Source organism: Cydia strobilella, chromosome Z, assembly GCF_947568885.1.
Source record: "Cydia strobilella chromosome Z, ilCydStro3.1, whole genome shotgun sequence".
Lineage (NCBI taxonomy): Eukaryota > Metazoa > Arthropoda > Insecta > Lepidoptera > Tortricidae > Cydia > Cydia strobilella.
Genome location: NC_086068.1, coordinates 42281382 through 42302483, shown reverse-complemented (window position 1 = coordinate 42302483; position 21102 = coordinate 42281382). Strand labels below are relative to the sequence as shown.

Here is a 21102-nt window from a genome sequence, read left to right as displayed (position 1 = left end):
TAGCAATAGTGTACCGAATTTATAATAATGCATTGTAATTTTAATAATTATATGTATGTATATGAAAAATAATGTAATTTAGAATAGTAATGTATTGTAATTATTATGACGTGTAAAATTGAAATTTTATTAATAAATTATTGTATTGTATTGTACTTCACTGCCATCCAACGAGTAGGTTTGGTAAAACATGAACACTTGCAATTTTCGGAGTCCATTACACATAAATTATACATATAAGACCCAGCTTTTGTTATATGTAAGATACAACCATGTAAAAATAGTACATTATTGTCGAGGCTCGGAAGTAGCTACTTGCTGGCTGAGGATTAGTTTTAAACGGACGACCTTGGGAGTCCGTTTAATTGAATCCGAAGCCAGCAAGTAGCCTTCCAGCCGAGTCATATATAGTGCTTTTCTCAAAAATGGCGCAATAAATACAAATATAATAGAAATATTTTACAGAAGCAACGTTCTTATGTATATATTTTCACAGAAAAAAGTAAAAAAGATTTGCTTTGCCGCCGTTTTATTTTTTTAATTAAAAATAGAAGTGTATTTTTCTGCTGAAAGTACGCCAACCTATTTGAGACACCTAAATAGTCGCGGTACCAACATTATAATAATAAGTACTGATCATCTGTTTGGCTGTTTAATGGACCTAGCCTTCATTTGATATGGCCACTTCAACTTTTAAAAAGTTTGGAACTCGACAAATAATGGAATTTGTATGCAACATTGCAGTCCTGAAATCGAGACTGCAATGTTTTTAACTTTTTAATTTTTTGACTGACCATAAACTACGCACTTCGGGACCTACTTTTTAACCGGCAACGTCGACTTTTCCGTCCATTTTTGAGAAAAGGTAAATAAATAAATAGGGATCAAGATCACCTTGAACAGGCCACGTATTTTTTGCATGTTATTTATAACTTTTTTCTGAATAGTACGTAGAATTATGCAAAACTGAGACAGCAAATTACGTTTAATTATATTGTAAGTAATTGAGCATTGAGCATTGAGCATTAAATAAACTTTCAACCCATATGAATAATAAGGGATCTGTACCTATCTTTTTTATCGGTAAAAATCTTTGTGACACAACTTATGACCTGACTGAGTATATATCTATGAAACTATAAATATAGGAATGAGTCAAAATTACATTTGGAATCCGCTAATGAAGGCGGTCTCCGGTATGAGCACCCTGAAGACGGCCTCCTGGCCGCCGTCCGAGGGGTTGCGCACGCGCGTCACCACGGCCGTGCGTGCGTAGCGCATCGACACCTCGGAGCGCACGTCCATCTCCGTCACCTTCAGCGGCGGCGGCGGGCCGCTCGTCGTCGGCGTCGGCGTTGACGTCGGCGTCGGCGTCGGCGTTGACGTCGGCGTCGGCGTCGGCGTTGACGTCGGCGTCGGCGCCGGCGTCGGGCTTGTGCTCTGCTAAGTGGTAAACAGAATCTGACCAAAATTGTGGAAATTATGCATCAAAATGTAGATATTCGCCAGAACAAATGCCTCAAAGTTTAAGGAAACCAAAATAGTCATTCTCAGGATAATCTGCTTAAGCTTGTAGTATGTTATTATTAGCGATATAAATAGGATCAAAAAACTGCCGGGAGAAAATCTCTATAGTGCCTGAGTGACAAATAATGGCGTCATACATGTGACCACTACCGAAATTTGCAAAATCTAAATTATAACTATACCATGAGTCATACATACACGTGTGCTACATCTAACGAAAGGTTATTAAAAATATTAAAATGTATTATAATTCGTTAATACATTAATATTTACAAAAACAATGTATAGTTTAAAAGCTACAATCAAAGAAATGACACTTTTTTTTTAAAAAGTACGTGTATATCTATTTTATAGCTCAACTAATAACGTTATAACAATGTTGCGTATTATATAGGTATTAAAGAAACCAGTTATTCAACTTTACGTCACAGGTTAAATTTTAAATTTCTGTAGAAAACTGTAGAAGTTGTACAAAAAAACTAAAGCGCGCGCCAACATGCAACAATTCTACTTAAATGCGTTCATATTATGCAAATAATAGTGCTAATTATCGAATATAAAATGAAAGAACAATACATAAAATACATAAGAACCGCCCAAGTGCGAGTCGGACTCTCGTTCCGTTCTCGGGTTCCGTACCATTAAGCAAAAAACGGCAACAAAATTACGTTTTCTACAAACGGACAGCGGAGTCTTAGTAATAGGGTCCCGTTTTTACCCTTTGGGTACGGAACCCTAAAAAAACTAGCCAAGTGCGAGTCGGACTCGCGCACTAAGAGTTCCGTAACATTACGCAAAAAACGGCAAAAAAATCACGTTTGTTGTATGGGAGCGGAGCCCCACTTATATATTTATTTTATTCTGCTTTAGTATTTGTTGTTATAGCGGCAACAAAAATACATCATCTGTGAACATTTTAAATGTCTAGCTATCACGGTTCATGAAACTGGTGACAGACGGACAGACAGACAGACAGCGGAGTCTTAGTAATAGGGTCCCATTTTTCCCTTTGGGTACGGAACCCTAAAAACGACATTTCTGACGAATCATATTTTATAAATTGAATTTTCTTGATAAACAAGCAAAACAACGGTTTCTTTTCGTACTTAATCTCCTTCTTTGAATTCGGTTAAATTGTAGTTTAGCTTTTATTACCTGGGCTACAAAGTCGAACAGATTGACACCTCATTTATCTAAATCAGTTCAGTATTAGTTTCACGTAGTTAAACAATGGGGTCCCTTTGTTTGACATAATGTAATGATTGTCATATTATCATTAGTCATAATTCTGGAACCGTTAACTTTTCAGGATTTTCCTCAGGTTATCCTATAGGTCAGGTTAGGTTTGTTTTATGGCAATCCTGAAAAGTTACGCGTTTCTGAGAAAAACCAAATTATGACTAACGAAGATGTGGACAAACAATACATTATGACTAAAAACTGTATGGGAAACATTAGAGACTCGTAAACAAAAAACTGGCATCAAATTCAACAGAAAAATAATAATTGGGATCTTGAAATGATAGTTTGGCAACTAAATAACAAATTGGCATCTATTATTGTAAAGCGTATGATTTTTAATATTTGTTGTCATAGTAGTTGTTTACACCCACGTAATTATATTGAGCACATCGTTTCAGGTAGTATTTAAATTGCGGAAGCAGCTAAATTTAATTAATATTGGTTTATTTTAATATTATAATAATTAAGTAATAATTTTAATAATGTTTTAATCGCAATCCGTCCCTGTCCCTTACCTGGTTCGTGCATAATTTTAAATGGCACCCGAGCGAGGGCTAGTCCAACGCTAAAAAAACCAGTGTAAGTGCGCTCTCCGATAACGCGCCTTTGTTACGCATATCGATGACACATTTTAGACTGGTTCTGTAGCGTTCAATTTGCCGGCACTCAGTAACCGCAAAGACCACACAGCTATGGAATATGTTTTCCCATTAGTTCATTTCAAACCTTATTGCAATCTCCATAGAGTGGTAATTGAATAACCGGTTAAAACGGCCCTACTATTTTTTTATGCTAGTAAGTAGCACTTGCGGTTTCACTAAACAATTGACAGAGGATAAGCCGTAAGGGGACTGTTTGAAATCTAAACACTATATACAAATAATAAAGACGTCTGTGCTGTGCAGATGCGGAAAAAGAAGAGTTAGAATATCTACGAGTATAAGGGATTAAATACATAGTTACATACCATACATTTTATATCTCTCTTTTTCCGCACATTCTAAGCGCCACTTGCATCATCCCACTAACCCGGGGTTAACCGGTTAAACCGTTAACCCAGTGTCAAATTGTACTGGTAACCATGGTAACTCCAAGTTTAACAGGTTAGGGGTGCTACGGACAGGAAACCTAGAGTGCCGAGTCCCTTCTCATTCCTCTTGATCAGCTGTTCCGGGGGAAAGAGAAGGGCTCTCGGACGGTGCACCCCGGGGGCAACGGTAAGTAATCTCTTGGTTTGCAGGTAATTGCTTACCGGTGCTGCCAATGTCCTTCTTCTTCTTATCGTGTGAAGGGATCAAAACTAAATAATATTTTGCCAATATCTTGCCACCTCTAACCCTCGGGGGGTAGCTCTTATCAGGTCTTCTGTAGTGCACGTGCACGAAACACTGCATCATATGTTGCGTTGTTTGTAGGTCGCCACATTCGCATAGTACATCACTTTGTCCCGGGTTGATTCCCCATTTCAGAAGGTTTGGATCGACCCACTCCTGATCTTAATCTATTTAAAGACTTCCAGGTCACCCATTTTTCTCTTGCGCCAGGGGGTAAGTGCTCTTTAGGTGTTATGTTTAGAGAGTCTTCATTGAGCTGCGATTTCCATGCTGTAAGACGGGCCTCTTGTGGCGTTTGGTGCTCGAGGGCTGGATTGGTGACGAAACTCCTGCGTGACTTTAGCCTGCCGGTTATAGGAGTATGTGAATGTAGTGGGTGTCGGGAATCACACAGTTGTTTTGCGCGTTCTACAGCGGTTGCCACGTCTCTACGTATGTGAGGAGGAGCGATTCCGCTCATTTGGTAGAGATGATCGCGTTTGGTAGGTTTAAGACACCCAGTGATCAGTCGGCAGGTTTCGTTGAGAGCAGTGTCTACCTGACCTGTGTGTGCAGAGTTCTTCCACACCGGTCATGCGTACTCTACGGCCGAAAAACTAAGCGCAAGTGTGGTAGTGCGGAGTGTATCGGGTTGCACCCCATGTGGTTCTAATGTCCTGTCACGGGGGGGTAAGGAGGTTCCGTTCCGCACAGGTTGTCCTCTCAATGAGTTCACCTGAGTGCGTGCTGGAGGGGGGCCTTTGGGCTGGGCGACTGCGGTCGCGGATGGGGCCTTCGGGCGCGTGAGGGCACAGGAATGCCGCTGACCTGTATAAAACTGCGGTCCCCGTAACTGTCTAGGCAGAGGGCCTATGATGACGGCCGGGGGGGTTGCCACTGCTGGCCGGCGCCGGCGTGGTGGCCACGAGGATGACCACCTCTATAAAAAATCGCTAAGGCAACCTCAGGGGGTGGAACCCGGGGTTTTTCCATCTCCTCCCGGCGTGGAGGTTGTCATGAGGGACCAGTGTGTGGTGTCGCCCTGCACACTACCTTCGAGAGAGGGAGCTTCGGCTCCAGGGCCTTCGGGTCTAAGAAGGGGACAGCTTCGGCTGTCGGCAGCAGGCGGTGTTCGCGGTGGAATGCTCTGCGATCCCGTGTTCACCGCCCCCATTGCTGCGAGACGGGCATACCGTGGTTTAGTCGGTATTTGGCCCCTTGGCCACAAGTCCGACATATCCGTCCTAGTTCCCCGGCTAGGCGGAATGCCTAAATGCATTACTTTACGTAAAAAAAACCGGTTAACCCCGGGTTAGTAGGATGGTGCAAGTGGCGCTAAGAGAAATAAAACGTAGTAAATAGTAGGTACATCATTTGTCTAACGTTGAAACCCTGAGGCTGTAGGGGCCTAGCGGGCGTCGCGTCTATAAGAAGTTAACAAAATGCGTTACGTTGGCTTCGGGTGACCAGAGGGCTGACCTCTATTTCAGCGGAACAAAATTCCGAGGGAAAATGCTGCCAGCCTTATTAGCGCAGCCTTGAAACCCTTGCAAAACTCAAGATTCCACTTTTCGAATCACTCGTTACGCTCGTGGTTCAATTTTAGAATCTTTCGCTTGCTGGGGTACTAATAATAGCACGAAGGGTTAAACAACAACTTTGCCTCCTTGTAACAAAACACACAACTAATAACTATTATAAGCTTTTAAATTAAGTGTTTTATTATGTTTTTTACCCTGCTGGGGTTAAAGTGATTTGCTACGAGTAGCCTACATAAAATGCTCTTATATTATTGGACCGCGAGCCAGGCGCAAATTTCGTCAGTCATCGCCTCCCGGGCGAAAACTCGTATAGCGGTTAACGGCTATGTATGATGAACCCTCGTAAATGTCAGCTGCCGCTCCGTTGGTGGGTTGAGGAATGGCAGCCATCGAAACGCGAAACACGGTCTTTCCACCGCGATACAACCGGCTGACGATTTGTTTTATTAACAATAGTATCTAAACTATCAACTGACAAAGTATCAAACGGGAAGCGATGACGCAGATGACTGAAAAGATTTTTTTTTACATGTTCATGTGACCAGCTGACGGTCTTTCCACAGCGATACAATCAGCTGAAGATTTTGTTTATTCACAATAGCACATAAACTATCATCTGACAAAGTATCAAGCGGGAGGCGATGACTAATTTTTTTTATAGACTTTATTTGCTGCCATTCCTCAACCCACCAACGGAGCGGCAGGTGACGTTCACGCGTGTTCATCATACATAGCCGTTAACCACTACACGAGTTTTCGCCCGAGAGGCGATTGGTGATGGAAATCTGTTCCTAGCCCGCGGTCTATATGTATAAGCGCCACTTGCACCATCCCACTAACCCGGGGTTCACCGGTTAAACCGTTAACCTAGTGTCAAAGTGTACTGGTAACCATGGTAACTCCAGGTTTAACCGGTTAACCTCGGGTTAGTGAATGTTGCAAGTGGCCCTAAGCCTCGGTAAGGCATTTTGTTGACTCCTTATAGAGGCGTCACGCTAAGCCCTGCATCAGGGTTTCAACTTTCAACGTCAGAGAAATGATGTATTCGTACTGGTATGTAACTTTACATTTCTCTAATATTTGTAGTAATAACACTGCCAGGGCATGATAATAAGATTATGGGACAGGGACTGCTGTCTACGTACGCATGTATATTGTTTACACGAAAATACTGAATTGATTTTGGTAATTGAGGTGTCAATCTGTTCGTCTTTGTAGCCCAGGTAACAAAAGCTACAATTTAACCGACATTCAAAAAAACCGTTGCTTTGCTTGATTATCAAGAAAACTCAATTTATAAAATATGATTCCAGTTAGAAAGGTCGTTTTCTTGTATTTTATGTGTCGTTCTTTCATTTAATACTTGTTTAATACCCGATAATTAGCACTATTATTTGCATAATATGAGCGCAATTTAAGTAGAATTGTTGGCGCGCTTTAGTTTTTTTATACAACTTCTACAGGCTTCGTCAGAAATTTAAAATTTAACCTGTGACGTAAAGTTGAATAACTGGTTTCTTTAATATAATACGCGACATTGTTATAACGTTATTAGTTGAACTATAAAATAGATATAAAGTGGCATTTTTTTGATTGTAGTTTTAAAACAATGCATTGTTTTTGTAAAAAATTTATTAACGAATCATAATACATTTAATAACCTTTCATTTGATGTAGCACACGTGCATGTATGACTCATGGTATAGTTATAATTTTGATTATGCATATTTCGGCAGTGATAGATAGATAGATAAAAACTTTTTCCCCTCACTAGCTCGGAAAACCGTCTTTTATCCTTTAAAACAAGCGGGGAAAAACGCATTTTATCCACTAGTGGGGAAAGTAATTTGACCTTGAATGGAGCGTGTTTAAGTAGCTTGACAGATAACAAAACGTAAAACGCTCATAATAATGGTTCGTTCGATATTAATTATCATTAAATAAATGGTTTGAGAATCTAATAAAAAATACCAAAATTAGCTTTATTTAATAATTTTAAGTCATAAACCTTAAAATTCCATAAGAAACGTTAGATTTTTTATAATGATGTTAAATATAATTCTGAACGCACAAGTTGAGTCGATGCAATTTCAAAACGCATCGTTGACATTTCATACGTCAGGTCAGAACAGAAATGTCAACATTGTCATTTGTCAACAAATTTTTTACTTAAAAACCATTCTCACCGACTCACGCAAAAATCAGAATTTCCAGTGTTTTCTGTTATAATATCGTACAAAATAAGTGATTCCAGTGATGAAGATGATCTAACGCCTGTGGATGTTGCACTTTCCTCGCTATAGTGACAGGAAAAGTTTTGTGTTACACACGGGTGCAAATGTATTTTACTTCTCGTGTGTTGAAACACTTGCTACGCTCAGGATTCTATTTTAGAACCACTCGCTTCGCTCGTGGTTCAACTATAGAATCCTTTCGCGTGCTCGTGTTTCAATTCCACACTCGCGGGTAAAATACAACTTTGCACCCTTGTATAACAAATAACTATTTCCCCTCACTAGCTCGGAAAGCCGTCTTTTATCCTTTAAAACAAGCGGGGAAAAAGCGCACGCATTTTGCACTCTTTGAATGAGACGCTGTGAACGAGCAAGAAGACATGGACCGTAAGCAGTGAGGCAATAATTAAGTTTGGATAAGACCAGGGCCTCACAGAGTCTCATTTGAAGTTTGACACTGAGAAGATTCCGGAAATTGTATAATACTTTTAGGCGATAAGACAGTTCCGAACAGTTTCTATCAAGTAATTTTCAAAACGTAAATTCGTGTCAAACAGTAGTCCAAGATTTCGGGCCTCGTCGACACGATCAACTGTCACGTCATTAACAATGATACTTGGGCGCTTACCAATAATAGTCTTAGTCTGATTTATAGACCCAAGAACCATAAATTTTGATTTTGATGGATTTAGCACTAGACAGTTTGTGGAGGACCATTCTGACAATCGTTTTAAATCGTCGTTGACCTTCTCGATTGACGTGGCAGTCTCATTGGGGTGAAAAGATAAAAAAAAAATGCAAATTATCGGCATAAAGCTGGTATTTACAGTGTTTTATACAGCTGATGATGATCACTTGTATGACGCCATTATTTGTCACTCAGGCACTATAGAGATTGTCTCCCGGCAGTTTTATGATCCTATTTATATCGTTAATAACATATTAGAAGCTTAAGCGGATTATCCTGAGAATGACTATTTTGGATTTTTAAACTTCGAGCCATTTGTTCTGGCGAATACCTACATTATGATGCATAATTTCCACAATTTTGGTCAGATTTTGATTTTTATGGTATCAATGTAAGGCTTGAGACGTTATCTTATTGTAGTACATTGCTTTAAGGTCCGACTTTTGGTTTGCTTGCAAAACCCAAATAATCGAATATTTTTTTGCATCATTTGGATTTCTTTGTAAATTGCTCTTCAACTGTTGTATATTTTGGTACATAGTGTATGAATTAAATATATTATTTTATTATATATATTATATTATTATTTAATCTACTTTCATTTAATATCCCACACGTGTATGTGCAATGCTTAGTTTGGGTGCAATATGCAATATTCGCAACGAAGCGGGAGTCATTTTGATGACGTTATTCTGCTGAAGTAGATGGCCGACCCCGCTGTCTCCCGGCAGTTTTGGAGATCTAATACCATGCCCAACAACATACCAGTACTAAAAGTGGAAACCGGTTTCCGGATCTGAACTATATTCTCATAAGGGAGTGGACTATTTAGCGGTCTTTGCCAACTTAGACCAAGTATTATCCTGGATAACGAAGGCTGTATCGTCAGCGAATGTTATGATTTGGCCATTAATACGTATATTAAAAACCGGCCAAGACTGCCAAGAGCACGTCGGACCATGCTCAGTGTAGGGTTCCGCGCCAGGCCTTCTTCACTCGCTCAAGGCCACGCGCTATATGCCTACCGCTCGGCATATCGTCGATGATACAACCGACAGAGGGCCGTCGAACGCCCGCCTGAGCGCTCGCACCGCACGTTTCCCGCGCCTACGCTTCGAAATGCCGAAACCACGTAATTATTGTGCAGTAGATGGGTGTAAAAGTCAAAAAACAATGGAAAATTTGTCGTCTTTTCATTTCCGAGAGACGAAGAAAGGTGAGTAGTGTTTTAAATCTATCTTTATGAATTTTGTCACCATTTATTTCTTTGAAGATAAGTAGGTAAATCGTAAATTAAGGAGTTTTTTGAGTCAGGTTGTTTTTATATTTGATTGACTAATAAAAAATATGGTTTATTCGCAACATTCGTTTTATTACAATAATAACATAAGTAACAGTACAACCCTAGCGCATTCTTTACGATGACGCGTTGGCACGTGACTCGCACGGCGAGCAAGGCAGTCTCGACTCTTTGTGCGCGTACTTATGGTACATTTCTTCTCGTCCTGAGCAGCAGGTATTATTATTAAGATTTTGTAGGCTATTATAGCGTAGGTATTTTCGCTTTAGTATGGGAATGATGTATCTGTTACGTAGTAACTATTTATTAATCTGTGTCCGCGCGTAGTTACCCGTACATCACACCTGCATTGAATAGAAGATTAGTGAGTATCATGTAGGTACATAACAAGCATAAAGGAGTACCTTCGCAGGGCTTTGTACTTACGTCTTTTTACTAAGAAGGGAAGACTTTTTGCAATAACTCAAAAACGGCTTTAAACTGATCATGTTCGCTATAGTTATCATTGAATGTCTTTATTGAGCTCTACTTTCACGAATTTTTCATATATTTTTTGATACTTGGGGATATTTTTGACATTCATAAGTGCATTGTAATATTCCTAAATTGAAGAATACAGATAACACATCAATTTTCATGTTTTTTTTGGGTAATGTTGCGACGAACGAAGTTACCTCATCTCCATCTCGGGTCACGACTAGAGGGTCGTGCGTGCTGGCGGGCAGGGCCGTAACGCGCGCCGCGCACAGCGCTGCCACCAGCAAGGTCCACCGTACCATCCTCGTCTGAAACAAAATATAGGTAGTTATTTTCATATTTCATGCTCTGAAAGTGGGTCGTTGTTGTTCCAAAAAGTGCGCAGAAAGTGATACGTTTCTGCTCTAGAGCAGAAAAGTGGTGTGCTCCTCTGCGTCCCCGTCCCACGAGCAACTGGGTGAAAACAAAATTGAAAAATTCTTTATTTCCCCGCCTGGAACAATTGGTAATTGTTCTAATTTTCGTTTCGTTCGAAAGAATCGTTTTTTATCAAAATTGTATTTACTCGATTTCATAACGCGGGAACCAAAAGGAATACACGAAAAATATATATTTTAAACCTTACACTTGCGTAAATGAGCAAAGGCAGAATCTTATACAGCCAAAGTTAAACGTTTGTACGATATTAAATGGGTTTTTAAAGTTGTTTAGCACTATATTCATGAAAATAAAATAACATATAAAATAAAAATTGTTTATTTTATTCATTTAATTGTTATTTAATTTTAAATTTTATTTAAATACCAACTAATGATGTTGGCAAAATGACTGGGATGCCATTGACTATTTAGGGAGTTTTACAACGAAAAAGTAAAAAATTAAAAAGTAAGAGGCAATTATGATAAATAAATACAATGAACAAAACTCAGATAAGTTGGGACGGAGAGCCGAATGGAGTTGTTAAGTAAAAACAAACATAACGTAGATGTAAATTTAAAAGTGGAAAAATTACTGCTTTGGGTGAGACTTGAACTCACGGCCTCTGGATAGATACTCCAGCGCTCTGCCAACTGAGCCACCAAGACCTCATCCATAGTCAGCAAATCTTCCCACTATATGGGTCTAGGGGACCCTAGCGACATCTACCGTAAGAGTGTTAATCTTCTTAAACGGCCACCGGAGTTCCAAGTCATATTGGAAATTCACCAGTAACGATGTGCTACCCATTCTAAATTATTTTTTTACAAGCAGAAACGTCTGCGATCGATGCTATTAAGCTTAGAATAAATTTAAAAGTGGAAACATTACTGCCTTGGGTGAGACTTGAACTCACGGCCTCTGGATAGATACTCCAGCGCTCTGCCAACTGAGCCACCAAGACCTCATCCATAGTCAGCAAATCTTCCCACTATATGGGTCTAGGGGACTCGTGTCGGCCCGTGGCAGGACCCACAGGGAGGCCGCTTACCTAGCCACAGCAGGGGTGGCACTGGTGGTCCACAGAATCCGTGCTGTAGGCTTAGAAGTGGCCCTGCATAAATCCGAGGTTCTGGTTTTCCACGGGCCTCGAAACAAACCACCGGATGGGACACAGATAACTGTGGGAGGAACTTCCATCGCCGCCGGGTCGACGATGAAGTACCTGGGACTCGTTCTCGACGGCAGGTGGAAGTTTGAGGAGCACTTCCAGCGCCTGGCTCCAAAATTGCTGGCTGCAGCTGGAGCCCTTGGACGGATCCTCCCTAATCAAGGCGGACCAGGAGGAGCCTGCAGGAGGCTATATTTGAGTGTGGTGCGCTCAATGGCGCTCTACGGGGCGCCAATTAACGATATTTAGGTAATATTAGTACAATGTTTTAATATTTACAATTGTTTCTGTGTTATTAGAACATGCATTTGAAAAAAAAACTCATTGAAGTGGGTTCAATAATAACAAAATAGCAAAATTTATTCTAGTCGAAAAAAAGCTAGAAAAACACCTCTTCATAATGTCAGTGTCAATGATGTCACAGAATTAATAATATAAATGCTTCGAGGACTTTTCCGGTTCGAGCGCCATCTTGATAGTTAGCATCGTGATTAATTACTTTGTTTTTTGCTCATTAATATTGTTTAAAGTGTAATATCGATGGATTATTATACAGTAAACTAATGTGGTAGTGTGCAGTGAATGGAGAATTAATTTTGAAGCGCGTTTAACCACCATCTTGGGGTCAACGGCCGGTAGTCCACGTGCTTCTTGTAAAGTCTAGCTATCGATTTACAAGAGCTAACAAATCACCGTACACTGTCTTGTACAACCGTACAATTTTTGTCGTTTTTAAACCTCTTAATACCTTGATACTGGCGAAATAGTCCCACTGGGCTGAAGCCATAATTTTAAAAGAAGAAGAAGAGAAATGCTTCGAATTCTATTCCTTATTTGTTGCTTTTCTTATTTTTTCGCAACTGTATTAAAAAAACGTCGTTCGATACACGTGCGGAAAGAAATGTACTATTTCACCACTCCAGCTGGTATTGTTGAAAAACTAGAGAAAGTTGCATTTTATCCACATGTGGAGCAAAATACACAGATGCAAATTTTGAGTTGTTTCCTTATGGTAAAATGGACTTTTAAATGATGATTTTGAATGATAAATATTTAATGACGTTCATTTGGATTTGATTTGGTTTAATTTTGTTTGATATCTAACAGTTAATATTTTCTTCGGATTGGTGTGGTGAAAATTTTTGTGTTTCACTCGGGGGCAAAATTTGTTTAACCCTCTTGCTTTGAAATTCTCACAACGCTCAATATTCCATTTTTCGAACCACTCGCTACGCTCGTGGTTCAATTTTGGAATCTTTCGCTTGCTCGCAATATTAGCACGAGCGGTTAAACAACAGCTTTGCCCCCTTGTAAAACAATAGTAGATTGTGTCACAAGGGAGCAAAATGACATATTTACGGCGAGGGCGTATATTGAATCCTGAGCGTAGTGAGGGATTCAAGTGTTAACGCCCAAGGTGGAAATAATTTTGCTACCATGTGACACATACTGTTTTTCACATTACCTATGAGGAAATTGTTATGTTCCAAAATATTATTTTAACTTAAAAATATTGTATACAAAAAAGAAAAAAAATCATATCCTAGAACAGAAAAGTGCTACTTTGATCCCCCCTAGCAGGGAAGAAAAGTGCTACTTTGATCCCTCCTAGCGGGGAAGAAAAAGCACCTTTTCCAATAGGTGATGTGAAAATAACTATTATACATTACTACCTACCTAACCTACTTTATTGAAGGAAATGGTTTGACCGAAGATGGAAACAAACGCACGTTGCACTTGTGGAGTTGTGGATGTGGACAATACGTGCGCCATTCGGTGAAAACATTTTGGGGGTTTATAGGAGTTATAGGCCTGTCATATCGAACGTTAAATTCGCAAGCTAACGGCTAGTTCTGATTTTTAAATATTTATACCAGAATCGTAAATCTAAGTTTGCAGCTTCGAAAGACTTGTGCTAACTTTGCACCACTCGAAAAACAGCAAAATTTTCGTACTTTTTTGGTATTCTCAATATAAGTCCTAAACTATGCATTTTTTATCAAAAAGGTCTATGAACTAACTAAAGTTAACTAAAATTGCTACAATTTAAGACTTGCAGAATCAACTCTGTATGTTCAATACTTATCGAGATACAGCTCTGCAAAAAAAGGGGCAATTTAGTCCGGTATATCAATCAATTTTCGACCCCGAAATCAGGGAAAACACCTTTTTTACGGGTACAATCATAAAAGGACCTTGTAGCAAATGTAATTAGCATTAATTTAAGCAAAGAATGACATCTGTAGACCGTACCGTTTACCTACTCACAAATCTGAAAAATAAAAAAATGAAAAAACGGCATTTTTTTTTCAAAATAGCTCTTTTTAGTAGTTTGGAAGGTAGGTAGCATGTCACTTACGAAATGACATGCCCGCAAAATGCCCGCTGTAGTGCGACGTATGATTATATAGCAATGTCTTCCTTAAAAACTTGTTGTTTATTGTAAGTGTATAGCTGTTGGTTCTCCTTAACATAATGATTTTTTCGCCAAAGACCCTAATTTGTTAAACAATAGTTATTTGTTATACAAGGGTGCAAAGTTGTATTATACCCGCGAGTGTTTTAACACACGAGAAGTAAAATACATTTGCACCCGTGTGTAACACAAAACTTTTCCCCTCACTATAGCGAGGAAAGTGCAACATCCACAGGCGTTAGATCATCTTCATCAACTGGAATCACTCATTTTTTACGATATTTTAACAAAAAACTCGGAAATTCTGTAATTTTACGTGAGAAGTTTTTAAGTAAAATTTTTGTTGACAATGTTGACATTTCTGACGTATGAAATGTCAATGATGCGTTTTGAAATTGCATCGACTTAACTTGTGCGTTCAGAATTATTTAACATAATTATTAAAAAACAAACGTTTATTATGGAATTTAACATAATTATTAAAAAACAAACGTTTATTATGGAATTTTAAGGTTTATGACTTAAAATCATTAAATAAAGCTAAATCAGGTATTTTTATTAAATTCTCAAACCATTTATTTAATGATAATTAATATCGAACGAACCATTATTATGAGCGTTTTACGTTTTGTTATCTGTCAAGCTACTTAAACACGCTCCATCCAAGGTCAAATTACTTTCCCCACTAGTGGATAAAATGCGTTTTTCCCCGCTTGTTTTAAAGGATAAAAGACGGCTTTCCGAGCTAGTGAGGGGAAATAGTTATTTGTTATACAAGGGTGCAAAGTTGTATTTTAACACACGAGAAGTAAAATGCATTTGCACCGTGTGTAACACAAAACTTTTCCCCTCACTATAGCGAGGAAAGTGCAACATCCACAGGCGTTAGATCATCTTCATGGAATCACTCATTTTTTTACGATAATACGATATTATAACAAAAAACTCTGGAAGTTGTGTATTTTTACGTGTCGGAGTCGATGAGAATAATTTTGTGACAATGTTGACATTTCTGACGATGCGTTTTGAAATTGCATCGACTCAACTTGTGCGTTCAGAATACATTCAACATCATTTAAAAAAACATGTTTCTTATGGAATTTAAGGTTTATGACTTAAAATCATTAAATAAAGCTAAATTTGGTATGTTTTATTAAATTCTCAAACCATTTATTTCATGATAATTAATATCGAACGAACCATTATTATGAGCGTTTTACGTTTTGTTATCTGTCAAAAGCTATTTAACCAAGCTCCATCCAAGGTCAAATTACTTTCCCCACTAGTGGATAAAATGCGTTTTTCCCCGCTTGTTTTAAAGGATAAAAGACGGCTTTCCGAGCTAGTGAGGGGAAAAAATAATAATAGAACATTTTAAAAGTAAATTACTCTGACTGTGATAGTTGCCAATTCAACACTTTGTCATGTAATTAAAGGGTAGGTATAATTATGTAACTTTTTCCTACTTTATTTTTTTAGTTTTTTGACAATATTTTAGTTTTGATATTAAGCGTGTATGTTTAATCTTTTGGTTTGCCTAATGTAAGTCTTAGTTTACAAATATATACAACAAAGATAGAAACATGAGATATTAAAGAAAACAACGTTGTTTCCATACTTTTGGCCTGGGGTGTACCTACTTACCTAATAGGTAGGTAAATAATGCTGATTGTACCTCCTACTACATCATTTTGATAAAACTTCATGAGGTTTTTCTCGTCACGCTCACGATCGAGTGCAAGTAGCCCTTAACTTAGTTAATACGAATAATTACATAATACTTAGTAAGTAGGTAATTACTAGATGGTGCTTTGGTATTTAGTTCCAACTTATAAGTACACTAATGAAAAAAACCTACCTCACGTCGCGGGGAAATCTATGAAACTTTAAATTCTTCTAGAATTTCGATGTCGAATTACATCCGTACACAGAACAGTTTGTGAACCATTAGAGAATATGTATAATTATGTAGTGATGATAATTGAAGTAAAAACACGCCCGCGTCTGCCCTTCGCGCTCGGTACCACAAACTAAGCGTGTTTGTGTTTGCGGTACGCGGCCCGCGCCGCCCGCCTCCCCGAGAGTTCCCCTCCGTTGCCCTGCGTAAATACATTCGTCGCGCTACTGTAGGGAATATTGTAATACTGTGACGTAGGTGTGCAATATAACAAATAAACCAAATCTTTCTATTAAATAGACGCCACTGCACCAACAAATACAAGTACGAACTTACAGTTATTTATTTCGTTGGACGAGGGTTCATGCACGGGTCATGCTTATCATTTTTCTGATGAATACAAAAGTCATATCGTGTGCCGAAGTGAGTGTGTTTGTCAAAGTTCTATAACAGGTAGTTTACCCAATTACATTTAGCGACCACACTTGTAAAAATATGTAGGTTCGTTCCATAGAGGATAAATACGATACATATTCTCAGAACAGAGGTCAAAATGAGATAATTATTACAATAACTATATAAACATTATCGATAACATGATGACATGTTACGAGTTACGAGTATCACGCTCGCGCGAGTTCCGAGTACCGAAGTCGAGTCGTAGAAAACAAACAACAGCGTTTCGTTCTTGCTGGGAAATACCCCTGGCTACTTGCTTTGCACATAAACATAAACGATGTTTTTTTATTCATACTTAGAGACGTGAAATAATGTGTTGCTTATTTGGTTTGCATTATCCTCCTTCACAAATCACAGTAGTCTGTTGTAACTGTAAAGTGATCTGTTTTTAGCTTTTGAATGTATAATTAATAATAGGGCTTCCAATACCGGGATCCCGGTATTTCGGGATCCCGGGATACCGCTTTTTTATGGTAGATTTCAATACCGGTATTTAATTTTGAAAACCTTAAAAATTAACTTAAACCAATTAAATTATTATATTTTAAGTAAATTTTAGTACAATGGTTTAGCGAATGTTTAGAAGATGTTGTCTTTTATACAATGCACTGTAAGTGCTACTTTATTTGTTAGAAAATCATTGAACCTTTTATACTAAAAATGTTTCTGTATTCGACTGAGCTGCAAGTGCAGAAACTAGTCAATAGAGAGAAAAAGAGGCTTATTATTAAGTGATATCATTGTTAAAAATACTATATATTGTAACACGCATGCAAAATAAAAAATAATTTGATAAAAAATTTATATTTTTACTTCAAATTTACTTGGTTCCTATTTTTTCAAAAAAAACCCGGGATTCCGGGTATTAATACCGGTATTGCGAAAGGTCCGGTATTTGGAAGCCCTAATTAATACCTATAGACTTTAAAACGAGTCGGGCACAAACTTACTAGGCCAGGAAATAAATGCCCAAAAACAGGTATAGAGGGAAATGCAAGGAACACAATTTTTAACTTCGTAGCTTTGTTTGGCCTAGTTAGGAGATGAACATATCAAAAGTCCCCGGCCATAACCCTGGTGCTGGGGGGGAGACGGGGGTTTGAAGGTTCCATTTTTCGGTTTTTCGATTATATCTCGGAAACTAAGCGTCTGAGCGACTTGGCCACTTATACAAAATGAAAAGAGATTTAATTTGTTACAAGTTTTATTCAGTCAAGTTTTTCGATATCTTGTATAGTTTTTGAGATATCCGCTCTTCATTTACCAATGTGAAAGCAATAAATATATAAATAAATAAATATAAATATTTAGGGCTCAATTTTTTTTTTTTTAATAATAAAAAGTTGTTTATTAAAAGAAAGAATTTAAAATTTCACAACAGGCTCAGTGGTCCCACAGCACACTAGGCTAGGCCTGTATCGTGGTGACCGCTCTACCGATTTACTACATAACAAATTTAGGGGTATCCTCTAAAAGTCTAAACTAAAGTAAGTCTCTTATCTTACAATTCTTACATTGAATGAAATGAAATGAGATACATGCAAAACTAATACTAACATTACTTACTAACTAACAATTATTATATTGTATTTGTATTAATAATAATAAATATCAATATGGCAAAGACATTTTTTATTCAATTCTACTCATATAATAGTATTCCAATTCAATTAAATATCAATTACAATAATTTATCTATATCAAAATGTGAAAATATTAAATTTTTAGGATTATTCATTGACCAGCATCTAAACTGGAAAGAACATGTAAATGCGGTGTGTAGTAGATTAGATAGGTTCGTCTTTGCATTAAGAAAATTAAGATATACTGTCAACTTTGAGGCAGCTGTCACAGCCTATCACGGCGTGGTATCGTCAGTGCTAAATTATGGGCTATTACTGTGGGGAAATTCGGTAGATGTCGAAAGAGCATTTCTATTGCAAAAAAAATGTGTCCGTGCAATAATGAGAGCCTGGGTAACTGATAGCTGCCGACCACTATTTCAGAAATTAAAAATATTACCGCTGCCATGCATGTATATTAAAAAAGCATGTTTACTTGTAAAAAACCGTCCAGATTTGTTTAAAATGAGATCTGAATTCTTCTCAAGCCAGAGAACTCAATACCAAAATCTACTTTATCAACCCCGGTGCAACTTGGATATATATAAGAGGAATGCGTACAATATGTGCATAGTTCTATACAACAATTTACCCAGCAGTATAAAACAACTAAACGCTATGGAATACAAGAAAAAACTAAATAGTTTTCTGTTAGAGCACTGTTTCTATAGCGTTAAGGAATATTTGGAATGTAATTTGCAGTAGTACCTAAGAATTAATGGTTGAAAAATGTATTTATTTAAGTTAAGTGTTCTTATTATTAATTAATCAATCAATTACTTATTATGAATTTTAATATTGGAATTTTAATCTATTAATTATACTATTAGATAACATTTTTTTTTTTGAAAATTTGCATGTCGTTATGCGACTGAATACTGTACACCATATTTTAACAAAACAACATCTGTATTTTAGAATTAAGTATTCTTGCAAATAAAGAATCTTTATCTTTATTGACAATTTCAAGAGCGTACCAGACAATCATGATGTGTGTCATGTGTGTGTGTGAGTATGATGTACCTAGTGATTGTGTCTGATGTCATTCAGTGCCTGTACGAGCACGAGCGAGCCTGAAGGATTATTATGGTCTATAATTTAGACAACTCGTTTCATTATTTGCTCAGTTTCATGGTAGTTCTGGCTATTTAACCAGTTGAAAAGTTTTCTCTTGGCTTCGGATAGGGATGCGTTCTTAATGTCACAATATTTTGTAACCACATTGTATATGTATGGGTGGAGATGACTGGGTAAACGTTTTGCAAAAATTGTATTCGTGCTCGGAACTGGAATGTTGTACACTCTTCTGCCATAGAGTAACTTATACTAGAGCGGTACTGTCATAGTAAATTTTGTAACCCCAGTAAATTCACTGCCATCTGTCGACACACTTTAAAACTAAAAATGAAGATTTCTAAAAATACGATAGACTGTATTTAAATATAGATAAATGATTTTTTTTATTTGCATTAATTATTTTTATGATTTTGACCCATGTTCTTTCACTGATATGCGTTAAAATTGTTAAATAATAAACGAAACCGTCAACGCCATCTATACGACTGTAGGCCAAAACTAGTAGCGCCCTCTGAACGAGAATCAAATTTTCTTGATTTTCGAGGCACGGTTTTTCCTTAGACTGTATCTATCTATTACGGAGTTATATCTATCTTTGCTTCTGCTTAGCAGGTACGCATACTTTTGGGAAGCAATGGTGTTACGATGTATCATGAGAGAAATCTTTGAAACATAAGTTGCCGAACTGACAATACCTTCCATTCTTTATACAGAGAAGCAGTAGGGAATAGCCGAGGCTTTCTGAGCATTACTTTTAAGATAAAACGTTGAGCTCTTTCTAAGGTTATGAGGTTGGAGCTGGCAGCTCCTCCCCAAATTGTGATACAATACGCGACCACTGGTTGGCAAATGGCTGTGTATACTAGTTTAAGTATATCTTTGCCGGCAGCGTTTCTGAGTAGTTTCATAATATATATTAATTTTCTAACTCTAGCGGACACAGAATTTGTATGGGCTTTAAAATTAAGTTTTTCATCAAGGGTAATGCCTAAATATTTTATTGTGCGGCAGTTATTGACACTATTGTTATCCTTACTCCCCGGGCCACTAGAAGGGTCTGTCACTAATTTAATTTCAGGGCGGTGGCTGGGAGATGAAGCTGCAGTCTTGTGAAAACAAAGGTATTTGGTTTTTGAGATATTTAAAGTAAGTAAATTATTTGCAAGCCAGATAGTTACTAAAGCAAGCCCCCTCTCGGTAGCTGCAAAACATTTTTTCCCAGGACGATTCGTGAAAGATTAGGGCAGTGTCGTCCGCATAACAGATAATTTCGGCGCCTATGGAAAGGTCTGTTAAATCATTGATGTAAATCAAAAATAGCGTTGGTCCGAGAATGCTTCCCTGTGGGACCCCGTAAGGAATATTTCTTTGAGAGCTGACCAGGGCGCCCAACTTTAAGCATTGGCTACGGTTTGTTAGATAGCTTTTAAACTATAGGAGTGCCGTACCTCGAATACCCGACAGTTCAAGCTTCCTGAGCAAAATTGGTATCGAAACTGAATCGAACGCCTTGGCCAGGTCCAAAAAGACACCGATGCACGCGTTACCCTCATCCTAACTGAAATTAAATTTTGATTAATATTCTTGTTTGAGAAAATTGTAATTTTTAGGGTTCCGTAGTCCGTACCCGAAGGGTAAAAACGGGACTATTACTAAGACTCTGCTGTCTGTCTGTCTGTATCTCATGAACCGTGATAGTTAGAGAGTTGAAACTTTCACAG

General features: G+C 38.0%; 1 protein-coding gene and 1 long non-coding RNA gene across 7 annotated transcripts in view; both read right to left on the bottom strand.

Moving 5' to 3' along the window:
- LOC134754980 (uncharacterized) overlaps positions 1 to 21102 on the bottom strand; it is a 543731-nt gene that overhangs the window by 315560 nt on the left and 207069 nt on the right. The gene's annotated exons all lie outside the window — the stretch shown is intronic.
- The window catches only part of LOC134754824 (inter alpha-trypsin inhibitor, heavy chain 4-like), a 169037-nt gene that overhangs the window by 114959 nt on the left and 32976 nt on the right, over positions 1 to 21102 (bottom strand). For 5 of the 6 annotated variants that reach the window (XM_063691244.1, XM_063691247.1, XM_063691249.1 and 2 more), the window contains exons 2-3: positions 10520 to 10630; positions 1166 to 1443 (exon numbers count right to left, since the gene is read on the bottom strand). In XM_063691244.1, coding sequence (XP_063547314.1) covers positions 1166 to 1443; positions 10520 to 10624 — 383 coding nt within the window. In that variant the 5' untranslated portion in view covers positions 10625 to 10630. The remainder of the gene's footprint in view (positions 1 to 1165; positions 1444 to 10519; positions 10631 to 21102) is intronic. The other variant, XM_063691245.1, reaches the window with a different exon arrangement.